This window comes from Myripristis murdjan, chromosome 2 (assembly GCF_902150065.1).
Source record: "Myripristis murdjan chromosome 2, fMyrMur1.1, whole genome shotgun sequence".
Lineage (NCBI taxonomy): Eukaryota > Metazoa > Chordata > Actinopteri > Holocentriformes > Holocentridae > Myripristis > Myripristis murdjan.
The window spans coordinates 7,560,369-7,579,528 of NC_043981.1; the positions used below are offsets into that span (position 1 = coordinate 7,560,369).

General features: G+C 40.9%; 1 protein-coding gene across 2 annotated transcripts in view; it reads left to right on the forward strand.

The window, feature by feature from the left end:
- Positions 1 to 7,908: 7,908 nt before the first annotated feature.
- stk11ip (serine/threonine kinase 11 interacting protein) overlaps positions 7,909 to 19,160 on the forward strand; it is a 38,658-nt gene continuing 27,406 nt past the window's right edge. For both annotated transcript variants that reach the window (XM_030071640.1, XM_030071648.1), the window contains exons 1-14: positions 7,909 to 8,084; positions 8,419 to 8,493; positions 9,266 to 9,468; positions 10,393 to 10,467; positions 10,984 to 11,079; positions 11,214 to 11,321; positions 12,266 to 12,337; positions 12,529 to 12,658; positions 13,983 to 14,086; positions 14,486 to 14,575; positions 15,721 to 15,762; positions 16,032 to 16,199; positions 16,384 to 16,465; positions 17,644 to 18,123. In XM_030071640.1, the coding sequence (XP_029927500.1) occupies positions 8,427 to 8,493; positions 9,266 to 9,468; positions 10,393 to 10,467; positions 10,984 to 11,079; positions 11,214 to 11,321; positions 12,266 to 12,337; positions 12,529 to 12,658; positions 13,983 to 14,086; positions 14,486 to 14,575; positions 15,721 to 15,762; positions 16,032 to 16,199; positions 16,384 to 16,465; positions 17,644 to 18,123 (1,717 nt within the window). In that variant the 5' untranslated portion in view covers positions 7,909 to 8,084; positions 8,419 to 8,426. The remainder of the gene's footprint in view (positions 8,085 to 8,418; positions 8,494 to 9,265; positions 9,469 to 10,392; positions 10,468 to 10,983; positions 11,080 to 11,213; positions 11,322 to 12,265; positions 12,338 to 12,528; positions 12,659 to 13,982; positions 14,087 to 14,485; positions 14,576 to 15,720; positions 15,763 to 16,031; positions 16,200 to 16,383; positions 16,466 to 17,643; positions 18,124 to 19,160) is intronic.

A 19,160-nucleotide genomic window follows, 5' to 3' on the forward strand; every position in this document is an offset into this window, starting at 1 on the left:
TCCCAGGTAAAAAAAAAAAAAAAAAAAAAAAAAAAAAAGGGAGGAAATGTGCATGCGAACAGGTGAAGCCGGGGCTGGGACGTCTGCTGGGTCCTACAAGCACCCGGGTTTCCTCTCGGGACTGCATGGGTGTTAATTGGGTAGGAGGACATGGGGTCTGCCACAGCTTAGCCTAAATGAGCTCTAATTTGATTTTGTATTACCATTTATTTTAAGTTTCAAGTTTAATTGGAAGTTGAATAGATACACTTAAAATGAATGAAGATGAAGATTCCACAATAATGACACTCAGTATCAGTTCCTCTATTTCAAACAAGGTATGCCTGCTGAACAGAGGCTTTCGACTTTATTAAACTGATCAAAAAATAGGGTGAATCAGTCACAATGCAGTCACTTTGACTTTAACTTCCCCTGGAGAATCCAGTTTTAACTTTTCTCATTAAACAAGTTTTACAGCCTACATATACAAATAGAGGAAAATTTGAATTCCTAAATGGGACCTTACAGTGCCCCTTCTGACCAGTCCATTACCCTTAAATGTAAAAGATAACACCCCACTGCCACCCGCCACCCTCCACCCTGTCAGATGACCAATTTTCACCAACGACAGAAAAATGTGCAGCTTACAGCAAAGTTCTGTTGCTTTACCTAAATCAGAAACTCTGAATATTTGGGGTATGTGATGGTTTATTTTCTTTCATTTAATGGAAAACAGAGATGAAGCCAGAAAAAAACACAAGAGATACATTTGCAAGCAAAATCTTTTAAGGTAATTTACATCAGGAGAGCATTCAGGGGTGGGCAACCACCCCTGAATGCCATGTGCTATGGAGGGCCGAGAGGCTGCAGGTTTTCTTTCCAACCAAAAACTCCACCAGGTGATTTCACTGATTACCTCACCTTCAAGCAGAGAGCAGGGACTAATCAGTGAAATCAGCTGGTGGAGTTTTTGGTTGGAAAAAAAATCTGCAGCCTCTCGGCCCTCCATGGGACATGGTTGCCCACCCCAGGGACAGTTAGGCAACTTAGCTCTAATAGTGTTTCAGTTAGACCAACTAATATTAGTCTCTATTCCTACTACAGTCACTATATGAACTGCTGCATAGTACTGGTGTCAAATAATATTAGATGCAGAGTCTTTGCCAAACTGCACCTTAGGGTTTGGTGAAATGACAGCCCTGAGTTTCATCTGGATTTCATAAGTTAATATCTATCTGTCTTTGTTTATTTAGCGTGTGATCAATTCAAGACATTGTAAGGGAGCATTTTGAAATATTGTCCAAGCTGTTGCCTATTAAAATTGTAAATGTTGGTGTTTGCAGAAAAACTGGCCTGCCCTTGTCATAGGCCCATAAACATGTAAAACTGTCTGGATTCGAAAACCAGTTTCCAGAATCACAGAGTCAAGCCAATGGGGTCTTTTAAATTCTGAGTCTATCTTCTGTCCTGGCTTTGGCTCTTTCAGCCATAGTTAGGAATGCTTTATAGGCATTGGCATATCCTACATAGATGGAGATGGAGATGCATTTTGTTTAATGTGTTGGTTATTTTGCAACTTCCAGGCAGAGCCAGCTGCACACAAAACAGAGCCAATAAGTGCAGCCTTGACATTTGAAGTTTAGGTCCCAGCAGACATGCACCCCTTTATTCCAACTCTTAAATATTTGGAGTGCATATAAGTATATAAGTTTGACTTTTCTGATGCATGCTTTATTTTCGGAGAGCCGTGTTCTTTTTCACTGGCTCACATAAACCAGAGCTGCTCTCTCTTAGATTAGGCACGGTCCTTTCTCTTTAAGGAAAGCAGTTGATTTCATCACCACCAGTATCATCATCATCATCACCATCATGATTGACTGATTGGTTAACTGATGTAAGAAATAGTGAGAAAAGCTATTTTACACAGGTACAAGTTCAGGTAATATTTCCTAAAAGTATAGCTGCACTATTATCGTCATCATTTTACCAAAGTCCTTCCAATTTGTGGCTGATCTGATAAGCCTTTTTAGGCACAAGTTACACCTTCGTATTTTCTTTAAAATATATATGGTTGACAGCTATATTATCAGAGACTTATAAACTGACCATCCACACACAGTTGACCTAAATTAGGTAGCACAGGCCACCTCATGTAATTACAGATGGCAGATATGCGACCTTTTGATCAGTGGTCAATAAAATGATTTGAGCTTTCCCCAGGCAAGATACTGGTTTATGGACAGTTTGTACTCAGTAAGTGCAGATCACAAAACTCTGACTGTTACATTTGTTGCACTATCAACATTATAATTTCCCCATGGGCTGTGTCAGGATTTGGCACAGAGTGTGGCACTCTGTTGGCTACAATATTTCATCAAAACAGGCAGCAGGGTGGCGTTGTGAGTAGGGAGACCGCCCCTCAAGCAGAAGGCCCAGATTCAAGCCTACAGTATGTGTTGGCACAAATCCTGCCTGCTGAAGTGTCCCTGCACAAGAGTATCAGCCCATACCAACTCAGTGGTTGCTGCTCTGTAGCTGACGCTGACCTTTGACCTCTCTGGAGGAGGGCAGCTGAAAAGGGAAATTCCTTATGGGTCAGAATCACATCCTTTTAAAGCAAAAGTGAAGCGGTTTTTCCCAAGGTAGACTATAAATGACAGAAAAAAAACAGAACCAGATGTAAAACCTGAACTCCAGCATCAAAAAGAGACAGCAATATTATCCTTGCCCTGCTGGAAGAGGCTGCATTACTGTACATACCTTGGCCTGTTTGTTTTTATCAGCATGGCCCACCCCACCTCCTAGAATGCATAAATAAATAAACAAACAAAAGGACTATGTTCAGAGCATTCCTTGCATGGAAAGACCTGCCCGCCGTGGCTGACATGTCCATTGACACTCAATTAAAAGCCGCCAGCTGCTGCCGACATATATGCCTGTGTACAGTAATGTTACTGTGCATGTATACAGTAATGTTTCCTATCGATCGGCGAGGCCAAGCCTTGAGGTGTCGTGCTTACCCACCAAACAAGCTCCTATTAACCCCGTCCAGTGCGGTAGACTAATCGGTGTTTATCCAAGAGCACAGAAATAGAAGTGGCGTGTGTAACCTTACTCTGCAGCACAGACGGAATCGCAGATATAAATGCAGATTATTTTGTTTTGTGGGTGCCCCCTGATTTAATACTATTTGGCCCTATTCACGATTGGCATCCTAGCTCACCTTGGGGGCGGAGGGAGGGAGAAAGGGCACATTTGAAGCCGTCTTGTATCTCAGGGGTGTGAGTCAGGAGGATGCCCAGAGGGCTGTTTGCACATAGAACCTCATATGTCATTTTATGAAACCATGGATGGAAAAGGAGGGGGAGAGAAGGCCCGGCATTTTATAAATACAAGCCTCGGGGCGAGGATTTGTGTCTGGGATGGCCACTAGCTAATAGGCCTAGCAGGCCGCAGTATCTGACCATGTGTGCAAAGTAATCCCCACCAAGGTCAGTTACTTAAATTCCCCCCCATGGAATTATTAAGTAAATACAAACTCTGGATAAACTCAACATTGATAGAGAAAGGTATGGGATCACTGATGTACCGAGACCACATATATGTGTCTCATTAACCATACAGAGAGAGTTTTATGTGCCATACAGATCATGTCTTTAATTACTGTAACTCTGCACTGAATTTTAATCATAGCACAACATAATTTAAGATGCAATTAAAACACATACATCACACTCAACAACATGACACATGCGATATTTGTCATTCATTTATGACAGTGATGATCCATTTGTTTGAATTGCACTTGTGGGTCAGTCAAAGCCACCTTGATATGGGGTGATAATTGTGAGGTAAACCATTTCTAACAGTAAGTGACTGACCATAATTAAATAAACACCAAAATATATAAAAGGGGAAAACACTGCTAAATATCGCATTACTTTTTGATAATTCTGGCACAGGCCCAAATAACCTCTCAGGACTGGTCAAATATTTGTATTCTAATCGATTCAGTGGTGACCTAAAGTACCAACTGACACATTAATGTTTGTGAGGCTGCACTATGCCCGGCCAGATTTTGAGCTGACAAGCCTCAGCATGAGCCAACTTTCCTGTGGCTCGAATGAGTGTTGCTAAACTGCCTCTAACAATGGTAGCAGTGCATTTGAGAAGCAGAAAGTGATAGAGACACACTCCTTTTGGCCAATTTCATACGACTGAACCCCTAAAACTGTGATTTTTCTTCAAATTTCCTCATAAGTAGCTTCAAAGTTGGAATTTTTTTTTTTTCCATAGTATCACATATATATTCTGTATCTCCTGTTTGCGGCACGTCATTGGAGCTACATCAGACTTATACTGAGTGAAATACTCAAAGCCACACTGCCATTGTTTCATGGCTGCAGCATTACAGCAAATAGAAAATATCTAGATGCATTGTGTATCATTTTAGACACATTTCCCTATAATTCAGCAGGACATATTTGGTATCTTTGGAAACCTTGGGATCTCCACTAGAATTCAAAATAAGGTTCTGCATGTTTGCACCAAGCTCAGGCACGTATCATGCATTTGTAAAGTAAATCTACTGGTGCTGAAGAGGTTAAACCAATAATTTAGGGAATCACCTCAGTGGAGGGTCCCTACACAGCCCCCTCGCGCTGCCTGTTCACCTCTCAGATTCTCATAATGAATGAGTGTACGGTTTAGCGTTTTGGCCTTGATTACACTTCATTAAAGTTTCCTTTGCTTGGGCTACTGATTGGATAAGTAGAGGCAATGAGTGTGTATGTGCTGGGGGTGTGTGGAAAAGTAATTTATCATCAGATTTATGGGCCCGTGTAAAACCGAGTCATACACTTTGCGCTGAGTCCTCTCATGCAATGGCATCTAAACAGCTGGATTATTGTATATTTGTTTATTTCAGAGACCATATGTTGCAAATTCTGAACAAAGGGCACTACACCACTAAGTTAGTTGTTCCAAACGCTGAGGAGATTTGAGAAATCTGCACAGGCATTTTATGGTCTTTCAGTGTCACACAATGGAAAACTGTCAGCTACTTTTCAGGGCATTTGTTTTTTTTCCATGTTTCAATCCCATCTTGCTTGTGAAGGAGATCATGGGAAGTTGAAAACAGGCACAAACAGCTTTGCCTGCACAGTTGGTCAGGAATGCCTGTAGCTGGTGCAACGTTAGTAACATTTCAGTGAATGGAAATGTTTACCAAATTACAGTACATAAATCCTTACATGGAAATGTTCACATCACACGTCCCGAATGGAAAAATGCTTATGTGTGAGTGTGTTTCTGTGTGTGCGTGTGTGTACCCATGTGTGCATGTGTGTTTGTTTGCTGCCTAGCAACAAGGGATGCATGTGCAAATTAGGAAAGTTCTTGCTTTATTTGCTCATGCAAATCTTTCTGAAATATCTGTCATGAAGCCACAGTGTTATGTGTTCTCAAATGAGGAAATAAAAGCTCTGCTACCATAATACCATTCTCATAATCACTGTCCTTAATGCACAGGCTTACAGCTGGAGAATTCAGACATTTGGACATGCAGGCATCAGTATTACAGTATTACAGTGATACTGAGGTTTTGGTATTTTATTTTTTTGGACCAAAGTTGGCATCATTGCCTTAATAGCAATAACACTGTATCTGACCCTTGTAATCCTCAAAGATTTCGTAGTTGAATATATGATGTCTCGAAAAAGCTCTTATGTAATGAGTTTGTTTCACTGAATATCATTCATCAGCCGAAAAGACTCATTTTTTTGTACAGGAAAACTGCATAACAAAACATATTTACATATGTCCCTTACAAAAAGTACTTATACAGTGATTTTCCATAATAAATTAATTTAATAAATGAATTCATTTTAAGTTTAAAGGTGGATTCCCCATTCAGAGGAGTGAAGTACAGTAGGTTAGGGCAGTAGTTTTCAAAGTGTGGTTTAGGAACCCACTTGGGTTCTTGAGGGGCTTCCTGGTGAGATAACAGAAAACATGTATGAGAAATTATTTTATCTTTCCACCTCACCACTTTGAGTTATGTTTCTCGGAGTTCAAGTGTGACATTGAAACAATTTAATACATGACACAAACCAAAATGTCTTATCATAGGATCCTTATGAAAAAATCACTCCAGATGGGGTGCATATCCTCGTGATAGGCAACTTGGGGGTCTACAGAGTGCAATAGTTTGAAAAGCCCTGGTTTTTGATACTGTAGTATAAAGACATTTCTGTTGGTTCAGCACAACGCATGAAGCTGTTTTATTCAATTTGAACACACACCACCTGCCAAATGTAATCCCAAACCTCGACTGCACGTTGGAAAAGACAAATATCTGGATAGGACTTGTCACTTTTTGCTTACCCCAACTGAATCAAAATCAGCTTGGTTTTGACTGCCTGGTTACACTCAGCTTTCACTTCACTTGATAGAGCCACTCGGTGTAGACACCTATTACTGTGCTTCGACTCCTGCTGTGTAAAATTGGCCAAACTGGCTACTCAGCACCAAAAAAAACTGGGGGTTTTATTGGTGCCATGACTCGGATATGGTTGAGGTAGTCTGTGCCAGCAGGCAGATGTGGTGCAAGGCTGCTCAGGTTGGTAAATTTGACAGATGGCATTTATTAAACCTCAGTAACCACTTAGACTGCTACATAGATGAGTGAGCAGTCTGCTTGCTAAAACCCTGGGCTGGAACTCCAAATGGGTTTACCTCTACTGAGTCCACGCAACGAGACCTGGAATAATGAGCCTAGCTCTTGGGACGAGTGTTTTTCCTCCAGGCTGAAAACAGAATAAGAACTACAATAAGATTTATATGTGTACTACTGATGTGAAGTGTGTTTTACAGCTTTTCCAAAGAATGGCTGGATGTCTGTGATGGCCTGTAGTGTGGATTCAGTTTGTGTTCAGCGGTGGCAACAGCCTTGGTTGATTATGGTCTTGTTGCACTCATGTTGTCTTTGTGTGTGTGTGAGTGTGAGTGTGAGTTGTACTCTAAGTGGTGAGGTCTGGGCTGCTTGGGTTAGTGCACCACTCAGTGGTCACCTATTGTAATGAGTCATGAGCACATTTAGTCATGCTGCCCTGCAATGGCAAATAGCAATTCCTTCATTTTGTATGATTTCAAAGTGAAATGTCACACCTTGGATATGGATTTCATGCTAAGAAATCTTCGAGACATACTATAAATGCAATTTTCCGAGTTACGAACCTACCTACACAGTTGGTACTCTATTACCTTTGTCAGGAATAAGAGAGTGAGCCTATTATTTTAAATACAATGTAAAATATTACTGACACGGGCTTGTTTGCCTAGTATATGGCACTTTGTACATCAACAATAAGAAAGGTCAAGAGTTTGGGGGTTTCTTCATCAGTAAAAGGCAAAGCCTGGGCTTAATCCATTGATAAGATAAAATATAATAAGGAAAGAAAAGATAAGACAAAATAAGACAAGAGATTATGCCTTTAGTGACTGCAGTAATGGAATACAGTGAGGACAGCATAGTGTGTGCCATATTGCCATAAATCATGTTTTGTTTATACACATAACTGGTTCCCCTTATTATCTTTGAGATTTTAACATTTTAACATTAGTCTTTAGTTCTTAATGAGCAGGGTTGACTTACCATTGGCATTTCATTTGCACTTGCAGTTTAGCATTGCTAATTTTACCTTGTTTTATTTTGAAATAGCCATGCAGTCTTCTCTTATTGCTATTGATTTAAGCCGTGTCTCTATGTCTTGTTCGCACCTCGACATCAATGCGTTTTCCGAGGTTTTAAATGAATGAATGATTGAATGAATAACTGAATGTGTCACAAACTAAGGCTGCACCATCACAGTGGGTTTAGTTTCACTCGCCCCCGCCTTTTTGACTTGTCAGGGCCACCGTAGAGGCTTGGCGAAGCTTCACGTGACATCTCAACTGTCAACATTACAATGCACCTGAAATAGCAGTACTTTACCAGTAAAAAAAATTAGTTCTTGCTCCAGTATAACCACAAATACATTTTACTAATCGCATTTCGAAGCAAGATATTAATGTTAGCTATCGGCTGTTTGGCTGTCACCGCTCAGGTATGTCGCTGTTTCAGTTTAGCTAGCAGGGAAGTGGCTAGCTAGTGAGGTAAGCTAACGTCAGTAAAACTAGAAGTAGACATGGAAGTGTTTATAGCTTATATAACTAACCTTATAGACCCTCTAAATGCTAATGTTAGCTGTTTGTAAATGCGTTAAGAGAATTGCGAAGGTTTTTCGTAATGCTAAGTAGTGTAGCGACTTTGTAACTGTAGGTGTGTCGTGTTTGGAAAGCAGCATTAAGATGCTTTAAGCAGGAGACTTCTCCTTTCCAAGACTGAATAGCTGCATTTAATTCTTGCTTTTCTTTTTTGGTAATTGTCTTGTTTGAAAGGTAACAGGATGGCTGTATCTCACACCGGCCAGTCCTCCCTAGTGCACAGCTTGGCCACTCTCCTCCGAAATGATGGTAATTATACACACATTCCACAGTTCATTTTGAATATAAACACCCATGGGCACAAATTGATTCAGTTTGGTGCTAGTCTGGGATGCAGCGTCTCCTAGACGCAGGGTGCTTTGTGTTTATGTGAAGTTTATGTGACATGTATTGAGAGAAAATGCGAGGCATGTGCTATTTTTATTTGGGAGGAATGTCTCATGCTGTTAAGGGTGCCTCTCTCTCTCCTTTTGAAAGCTTGATGCGGCTGCACTTTGGTAATGTTGTGGGCCATTTCAGCATTTTAGCAAGTTAAAGCCCTCTTCCTTCCAGGGTCATGTATGCAAAATGTTGATTTGACCTATTATCTGCAGGTATGGATGATTGATTTCATAATGACCGTGATTCAGAGAGTGCTAGGAGGTGCATCATTAACATATCACCTTTGGCTTTAGTTGGATCAGGAAAACATGACAAAGAGTATTATTACACATTTTAATCAAAAAATCTAAAGTAAAAACTGTTGCCTGGCTGGGGGACGTCTTCTCACACTGCATAATATTTCCTATACTCTGTTATATCACTTCTATTTTTCTCAAAAATCCCTCATGTCTCCCTACTTGACTCTCACTCTTACTTCTCTTTTACAAGATTTTGCACTACTAACTGTTGGTTGCCAGTAATTTTGGTGATCATGGGATTTAAGCTTATTCTGTTGTGTGGAATTTTAGTTATCTTTGTTAATTGCTGTCCAGGAGGCTGTCAGCTAAAACTTCAACAACCTCTTGTTGCTCCCCTCAAGGCGACTTGGTGCTGGATGGCAGCAGCACCCTGACCCTGCAGGCATCCAGCTTGCAGCAGCTGACCAGGCTGTTTGAACAGTACCTGCTGTCCCGCAGCCAGCAGCACGGCTTCCTGGCGCTGCCCTCTCACCCGGCCGACACCGCCTCCCTGCTGCAGCTGCAGTTCCTGTTCGACGTGCTGCAGAAGACCGTCTCCCTCAAGGTGGGTGAGCACCTGACTGAGGGGAGTGACTGAGAGATTGAATGAATGAGTGAGTGAGTGTTTGCATGTGTCATTGTGCACTACTGTGTATGTCTCTATGTGAATGGGTGTGTGATGTTCTTTGTGTGGCAGGGAGAGAAATTCGCCTTTGTTTAGAGGGCATTTTGTGACCCTTTGATTTGATCTTTGGAGTTAGTTTTATGGGACAATGAGATAATGAAGTGGCATTGCATAGGGTCAAATAAGTATGCAGGTTACACCACTACATTTGTTTTATTATTTATCATAATATATCATGCATCCCACTTTTCTTACCCACTAGAAAGTTGCAGCAGGCCCTACAAAAGACCACAGTATTGCTTTCTTCCCTCTCTGCCCCCAAACATCTATCTTTGACTGCTGAGTTATCATGTTTTTATATTGGTGGTTTTATAGTGGTCTGTGTGGCGTTGATATTTTCTCCTACTGCTAGCTGCACGGTGCCAAGATTTTCTATTGTTTCAGGCTGTGTGCTCAGTTTTTTAATCAAGAGCTGCTCCAGTTTTTTTTTTTTTTTTTTTTGCTCATAACACAATGTAAACAGCCTCCTGGGCTCTCATGAAGCAGCTATGGTGGCTCATGAGGGACAGCAAAAAATGAATGTCAGCAAAAAATGTACACAGTGCGAATTCAGTCTTTTGCCCCCTTGTCTTTGATTTTACAGCCATTTAATTAAATTTCAATTGCATTCTTTTTAATCCTGAACCTCAGTTGATTTCTCATCCTAGAGGAATGTATGTATATATTGATATTGATTTGAATGGACATGTGCCTATAGGTTTGAACATATAAGACAAAATGTATCGCTTAACTTCTATATATATTATACCCACCTGACAGAGTTCTTATATCTGACCTATTGTGTGAATTCATGTTTAAACACAGCTCATCAACCCGCTGGGGGAGAGGCTTCAGTCAGTGGTGAAAATCTTTCCGTTCAAGTCTCTGAAATGCTTGGAGGTATGGAAACACTGACAGCTTACAGATATTGTCAGACGATGTTCTGTTTTCTGCGGCTATGTTCCAGCTTATTGTATTCCAGTCTATGAAGTGCACATGTTTTCTGCCTTCCTTCTTTCACCACTTTTTCCTTTACCTTCATATGGTTTGGTTTTTATTCTTGTGTAGTCAAAGTTTGCAAGTATAACAATAATTTTTTAAAACACTTATTTCCAATGTGGTCCTCGTTAACAAAAAGCATCGCAATTCAATCACAAACAAAGACCTTCCTAAAAACTCATTTGCCTTACATGTCAGTAAGTCAAGATCCTCAGATCCTTTATTTTGCACCAAATACAGGAACTAACCTGCTTTTTGAAAATACCATGAGTTTTCCTTTCAAAGTCAATTCCCTTTCTCTGCATCCTCTTTTACTCAACCTGCCTGCCTGCTTCTCCATTCTCACAACACTTTTAGTGATGTGCTTTCAACACACCTAATGTCTTTCGATCTGTTTGTCTCTCTGTCCTTCACCAGTTGAAGCGAATCCCCCCACACTGTCTTGAGGGACTCAGAGGAGTTTACTCCCAGTTGGAGGTCTTTACCTGCTCAAAAAGCCTCAGCTCCCTGGAGGTACTCTCATTTGTAGTGTTTATGTGTGTGTGACATTATGAGACAAAGGCTAAGTGTGTGTGTGTGTGTGTGTGTGTGTGTGTGTGTGTGTGTGTGTGTGTGTGTGTGTGTGTGTGTGTGTGTGTGTTTTCTAGGAGCTGCTTTCACTCTGTGGAGGCGACCTGAGCTCTGCACTGCCTTGGCTGGAGCTGCACACTCTCAACTTCAGCTACAACTCCATCGTCTGCCTTGACCAGTCGCTGGTGAGACAAACATGCACACACATGTTCACACGTAGAGGCAGGATTACTGACTCACTGGCACTCAGTTTATATTGGCTTCAAGTTGCACACCTTCATTTTTTCCATTCACTTAACCAGAAATCAGACGATCTATTCATCCATGCAGCATAAGAAAACACCATTGTTGACTTTCTTAAGGGTGTGATCTCTGGCTTTACAGCAACTCACTTTGAGTCATGGTTCACTAGTTGAAAATTTGATTTAAACTCATCCGGTCCCATCAGTGGGTTTGTCACTTTTAGATTCCAGTGGATATTCCAGTGTTTCAAAAGATACCAAATATGTCCTGATGAATTCTACAGAAACATTTTTTAAAACGATGCACAAGACATTTACATATTTTCTATTTGATGTACTGCTCCAGCCATAAAATATTGAAATTGCGGGTTTGAATATTACACTTCAGTGAAGTGTAGCAATCAGCAAATACAGAATATGTATGTGAAAATATGTACAATATGGAAAAAAAGTTTTTTTCTAACATTGAAGCTACTTAATAGGAAATGTAATGGAAAATCAGAGTTAAAGGAGTTGAGAACCTTTTTTTCCTAATGAGTTGATGAGGTTCAAGATTGTAAACCACATCTGGAGACAAAAATCGGTTTCAGTATTGTAAGTCAAAATTTGATATCCAATAAATAAATTTGTGCAATAATGTACGATTATCCTTTTTATTCTGAAACGTGAAAAAATCAATCAAATGTAATTTCTCAGTCATTATTTATAAGTTTAAAAGTGAATTGTGAATGATTCAGTTAATTACGAGCATTACGATTCATTTCACATTGAAGTGAGAGCAATCCATTCTGTTTTTTTCTTTAAGCAGATCAATACATGATCTATAAATACTGCATCAAGTAATGAATGAATCACTGCACCTATACCCTATCCACTCTCACCTGTAGAGTTTACTGAATGTCCTGAAGTTTTTGGATCTAAGCCACAACAAGATTCAGGAGTGTGCTGAATTTCTAAAGGTAAGATTTGCACTTAAATTTGCAATTAAACTGTCATTGTTTCATTATAACTAAACTGAAATTTTGCTGGATGTTGGCAATTTATGTCTTTTTAAATGAATTTACTTTACATTTTTTCCTCCCACCTCTTATGGCACCTCTTCTCACCCTGTTTTCTCTCTGTCTTTTCCTTGCTCGTCCCGTTTACTCAGCCTCTGACTGAATTGGAGCATTTGAACCTGGGCTACAACTGCCTGCAGAGGGCGCCAACGTTGGGCCTGAGCGGCCGGGCCAAACTCCTCACACTCATCCTCAGGAACAACGAGCTGGAGACCATCAACGGTAAGATAGACATAAAAAATACACACACTCAACCTTACTCATTGTATTTCTCATCTTACACTGGTGATTTTTCAAACACAAACAAAAACAAAACACAGTTCGCAGTGAAGCAGATGAGTCAGATCAGACAGCAGAGAGTACCCAGCCAATGACATTACAGAGCTGACAGATGTGTGAGCCAATCAAAACCTGACAGTGGGGCATCTTTGTCAAATAGGAAGCTTGTTGCTGTGCTGATACGCATACTCTGAACTTAATCTACCTTTAGATAGTAGGCTTTCCCTGCTCAGTGTCCACGTCCAAGTGTCCACGGCTGTTCTGTTCTTTTGGAAGTCCATTTGTTTGTCTTGGACAATAACTGTCACCTCACAGTGGAGCAATGGGTGACCTCACACTTGTCTGTTTATCAGAGTTTGCTCTGGTGGGGATAACTGTAAGTCAAGTTTATTTATAAAGCCTTTCATCATAAAGCATGTCTCAGATGACTTTACAGAGAATGAGCCGACCTATATCTGACTAATCTGCAAACAACTGCAAGCTAAAGTGATGCACTGCAGTACGCAAACAAAATTAAATACAAGAATATAAAACAAACCACAAAAACAAAAATTGCACACTGAAAAGACAAAACGGGCCTACCTAACCTCCATAGCTTAGGGTCTAACCAGCAGCAGAAACCTTTCACTTTTATCCAAGGCCAGGAAAAACTCCAAGAAAACTTTTAAAGGAAAAAAAACCTTGGGGGAAAGCTTGGACAGGACAGTTCAAAGAGGAATCCCCCACCAGGGTGGCTCAGTGTGAAAACCCCTGTGCTGGGACAAAACAATAAAAAGGGAAATAATATGGACAGGGAAATCATAGGAGATCTACAAATACTTACAGATATGCCATGGCCTATAAAACATAATGTCCAGGTGTAAGAAAACATGTTTGTTTGGTACAGACACCAGCAAAAGTCACATCTTAATTTTAATAGTTTCTGAAGTGAAAATGAAAATTATGATGCAAAAATTTGCATTTCCAAAAAAAAAAAATAATGACTTACTATCTGTCAACATATTGCAATATGCTTTTCTTATACCATGCAGTCCAACGCTAAAATCAAATGGCAGCTATTTGAACTACAGTGTTGCTTTTAATTTTATCAGTTTATGTATGTGGTGCACAGGTGTGTGCATATGCTGTTTTGGGTGTATATGCTCTTGATTTTGCATCTGTATGTGTGCACTTGCATGTTGTTGGTTGTGTGTGTGTGTGTGTGTGTGTGTGTGTGTGTGTGTGTGTGTGTGTGCGCGCGTGTGCGTGTGCGTGTATGATTACACAGGCGTGGAGCAGCTGTCTTCTCTCCAACACCTTGATCTGGCTTACAACCTCCTGTTAGAGCATTCTCAGCTGGCTCCCCTCTCCCTGCTGCACTGTCTCAACACAGTGAGGACACACACACACACACACACATAATACACACACACAGAGACAAGTTTAAGCATGTGGTTCTGTCATTTCCTCACATTTCCACAAAGGCCCCAGGGTGCAGGTTATGACTATGTGATAACATCTGTCATTTGGAGGACAAATCTGTGCATACTGTTTAGCATGAATGGCCTTGGAGGGAATTTAAACTCCTAACACTGGCGGTGTTAATGCCTTGCTCGAATTTCTGCTGTACATAACCTGCCTGGGAGTTCAGCTTTCATGATGATTGGTTACGCTCACAAATGTGGTTTTCCTTTTCTTCAGTTATCTTTTTCCACATGCAAGACTAGTCCAAAGCTCACTGTAGACATGCACAGTGTCATGTTATTATACCACGTGTCCATCCTCTTACAGCTGAACCTGGAGGGCAACCCGCTGTACTTCCAGAAAACCCACCGAACCTGCACGGTCCGGCATCTTTCCCCGAAGGCTGCCTACCTTAGAGTGAGTGACAGAGGAGACTTTTCCCGCCGGAATGATATAAATTAATACCAAGTTGTGCAGCCATGTTGGTGTGTTTAGCTCTCTTTTCTCCTCCTCTCCAATGTTTTTGTTGCTGCAATTTGTGCCGGACTTAAGCTCCTCCTGCTCCTCCTGCTGCTTCCCGTTATTGTTTACAAGAAGCGCTCTACCCCTCTGGTTCCTGAAAATTTGCAATGGAGGAATCCACCAAAAAGATGACCAACCAAGGCAATGGTGGCACTAAACCGAAAAGGCCACAGACTGAGTCAAAAAGAGATCATGATAAAAAATGTAACAAAATATGGCATAGTTAGTTTAGCTTAGCTGTAAGACTGCAGACACAGATCTTAGCTAAGTTTGTCCTTGGCTGGGTGCTGTGCTGTTCTGATGTATACTGTTGGAGAGGGAGAAGGTAGCGCTTTTGTGAAAAGATCTCATACAAAGTTGTTTCTGCTCTCAGTAACACATGGAAACAAATGGTTCTGGAAACAGCAGTTAATATAAAATTGCTTAATACACAAAACATTGTGGGATAAAAAAACCCACATCACATAGTTATTCCATTATATGTTAATAAATGGGCAGAAGGCCAAATTCAGTGTTGTTAGGGGATGAGGCTGAAGGGAGCTCCAGGCTGTAGTTAATAACTTTGATTGACAGTGGAACTAAGGAGTCATTATGTGTGCTCAGTCAACACAGTAGGACACTGTTTCGGTCTTTGTGGCAGCCCAGACAAGACACAGAGTTCATGACTTGCAGAATGTTGCCAGGTTTCTAATCCAGGCAGTGTAATCTGGTAAAGTAGAAGCTGTGGTTCACCCCAAAAGGCTTGATAGGAAATACATCTTTTGAGGTAAATGTGCAGGCCTTCTCTGTTTATTGTCCAAAGGGTGGTAGTCCTTCCAGTGCAATACCAGATTTTGTTTTTGTCAGTCCATGGAACCCTCTATCTTCTGGAAAATTAAACAATGTGGTGATTCGTCATGTTACTTTTATTTAAAGGAATTCAGGGTGAAGAGAACTGAGGATTTAGCATGGACAGAGAAGGGGATTGGGTTTTAAAAATTGGCTTAAAAAATGTTGTTTGCATGTTTTTAAATTACAGTTTTTTGTTTTGTATTTTACAGCTTAGACTTGATGGTAGTCCATTGTCTTCATCAGAGTTATCAGTGAGTATCCTAATCAATCAAATGTTCATCCCACTTTAGGAAATGGTGTGTTTTTGAGTTCACTTGCCAGGTTATCCAGGTATTCCAAGTGGTTATTGTTGTTTAGTCAGTTCAGTCTAGAAAGGCAAATATTTTATTGTTGTAGTATGCACTTTCAGCACAGAAAGTTAGATTTACATGTGATAATACGTAAAGCTTTAAGAGACTTGATGTGGTCAGATTTTCTAAAGGCTAAGAAAAGTCTGACATTAGATGACTTCTATCTGCAGGTTCTGCCAAAACCAGGGCAGCTGATTGGCCAGACACAGACCTCTCCTCCAGTTGCCATGGCACCAGAGCGGGGTAACCAGGAAGTGTCCAGTGGAGCAGGGGAGCTGAGCGACAGTCTGTCAGTCGGGGAAGTGGGAACCGCTCTTATTCACAAGAAGAAATCCAGGGTAACATTATTCATGTTCTTCTTAGGTAGTCGATTTGCCAGTATTTTTGCACCCATTAACTTGTTTTAGAAAAAAATTAAACTTTCACTACCACCTCCCTATTGAAAGCAACTGAATCTTCTTTAGTGATCCAGACTGTTGGACTGTGACAAACTGAAGATGGTGTTGATGTTTTGTGTTTCAGAGTAAGGTGAAAGTGAGGAGGGCCAGCATCTCTGAGCCCAGTGATACAGATTATGAGCCCAGACCTCAGACCTCCACATATGGTGGGTTGATAGCACATGTCATGTGCCATGTGCAAAATATCTGCCAGAATTTAGCAGATTTATTTTGTATAATCTGCAAATACCTTATATATTTTCTTATCAGCAATGCTGTTTAACATAACTATAAACCTTGCTCCTTGGCTCTTGTTACTTTACTCAAGAATACTTTCCACACCTATGCAGCTGCTGTGACTTGTCTCCTTATAGCCTTTACTATTGTTTGCTTTTAGTAAGGGGTGCATGATATTGACAAAATATCATATTGCGATATTTTCCAGGCATATTTCGATTTAGATATCAATTTGGATATTCATAATATGCTTTATCTTTCTGTCTGCAATGACTAAAAATATATGTTCAGTAGCCCAGCAGCTGATTGTCCAATAGCAAGGATTTCTTTCTACTCACAATTGAAGGGACAGTGACCTTGATATTGCACACTTTGATATTGCAATATTTACAATATACTGTGCAATACTACTTGTAATGTTTGACCTGGGATGCCCCAGTCTATTGGCAGGCTGTTGGTATCCGCCGATAATATTGGTATTGCTCCAGAATTATTTGGGCTGTCATTATTTGGCCTATTGTGGAATTGGGATTTTTGTGACTTTTTTGAAGGTGTCTCTTAATAGAAATTTCAAATTAGCAACTGAGTGAAACTAACCTGGTGTTTTGCTAGGGATGTCCCAAGCCAATATCAGTGATCAGTGATAAGGCCCAATCCAGGCATTTAAGTGATTGGGATTGGCTACAAAACACCTGATCAAATTCCAGTCTATACTGTATTATTTGCCTCTTCTGCCCATTTTTTCCTCAACTGTTGAAAGCTGTTGTGCTGCAAATCAGTGTTTTACTCACTTCAGTGGAGTTGTATCATGCACAGATTGGACCTTGTTTTGGCAGGATCAGAAACAAAAAAAGTCATTGAGACATATATTTTGCTTAAAAAATACTCAATTATTATGAGATAATCATGCCTGAAAAGCTTAATCTTGTTTGCACTTGCATTTGTACAACAGGTTTTTTTTTTTTTTTTTTTTAAATCCATGTTGGTATCAGACATTGAATATTAGTATTAGCCTAATAAAAACATGTCTTTATAGGTGAATTAAGTATACTCTGCTACACTGATCACTTGCCTGGGATGAAAAGTGAATATGTTCCTTCTCCTCTAGACATAGTCCTCCCCCACCAGCAGGAGATTGAGCGCATGTCGAGCTTCAGAGACCAGCTGGGTGAGGATTGGCTGCGGTACCAACACCATCTAGATGGAGCGCCGCCCTCTGCCCTCACAGCCCCTGCCAGCGCCAACCAGCCAGCCCCTCACAGTCAAACCCTCCCCAATGGCCTCAGTGCCACCTCACGTCCATCCACCAACCCCAGGCCCTCGCCCTCTCCATCGCCCCTGGAGGTCCCGGACATCCTCCCCCCGCCGCTGCTCTCCTCAGAGACCAGGGTGGAAACCTCTGATGGGGATGCCGACCAGGAGACGGAGTCCACCTTACAGTGGCCCGGCCAGAGCCCCGGGCACACCGAGTCCACCTTGGAGAGCAGCATGGGTGTCAGCCAAGTAGTGGAGGGTCAGGAGTCCCAGAGGCCAGGTAGAACAGAGAGCGGCAGCACCAAGGAGGAAGAGGAAGAGGAAGACCTGGGAGGTACTGAAAAAGGGAACAGATTTTAAAAAACAAAGCAGGGGATTTTTTTTCAAAGCTTGCCTGGTCTTTTTTACTGCTGCACTGTGTACTATTGTCACGATACCAGAGTGCATCCAGACCTGCGGAGTGTGCACACATGCAGATTGGAATAATTACATGATGAATAAATAGAAGGAAGATTGGAAAAGAGAAAGTGTTGGTTTGGCTCTTTACAGTGGACAGCAGCAGTCAGCACCAAAATCAACAAACAAAAATCAAACAGCTGAAAACAAGAGAGCGGCATCAAGCATTCCACCCTGTCCACTGAACTAAACCCTTGTCCACCTAAAACGGTTGATAAAATGGGGCCAGTCTGCACAAAGACCCCAAAATAAAAGCTTTATTAGGAAGGCAGAAAATCAAGATCATTCACATAAATAAGATCATTAGCTAAAGTGATTTATTTGAAAGAGTTCTGATGTTAAGGAGAGCTAGTTCTGCAGCGCTTATAGTGGGTACGACAGGTTTAGGTTAGTATATTACACAATGTAGATAATGTAAGTTGACACTGCATTCTTTGGGAAACCCTTAGTGATTCTATTACTAATTGTGTAACAGCAGCTCTTGGTTCCAATTTGGGCTCATTGGGCTTTGAGCTTTCTGTAGAGAGGTTCTCTTAGGAGTCTGTCTCTTTCATTGAGGGGTTTTCTTGTAGGTAGTTATTAATATTGTGCCTCCAAAGTAAGTAAAGTAAACTCCCACCTACAGTTACCACAGACTGCTGCTTGTAACCAGATCCGAAACAAGGGACCATGTGACTCCTACTTTTAGATTCTAGATTCTTTTAACTGACTCAGGCATTAAATAACAATCAAGAGGTGATCAAACCTTTGCTGTACAATAGCTGCCCTAAGCCTATGGGATCATCTCCCCCACATCAGATCAGCTGAATCAACTAGGACTTTAAGATCCTCAAAACTCATTTTTACCTCTTATGCCTGAATTGTGCCTGTGCATATATGTTGCCTTTCTTGTTACTTTCTGTTTTTCACCATTTC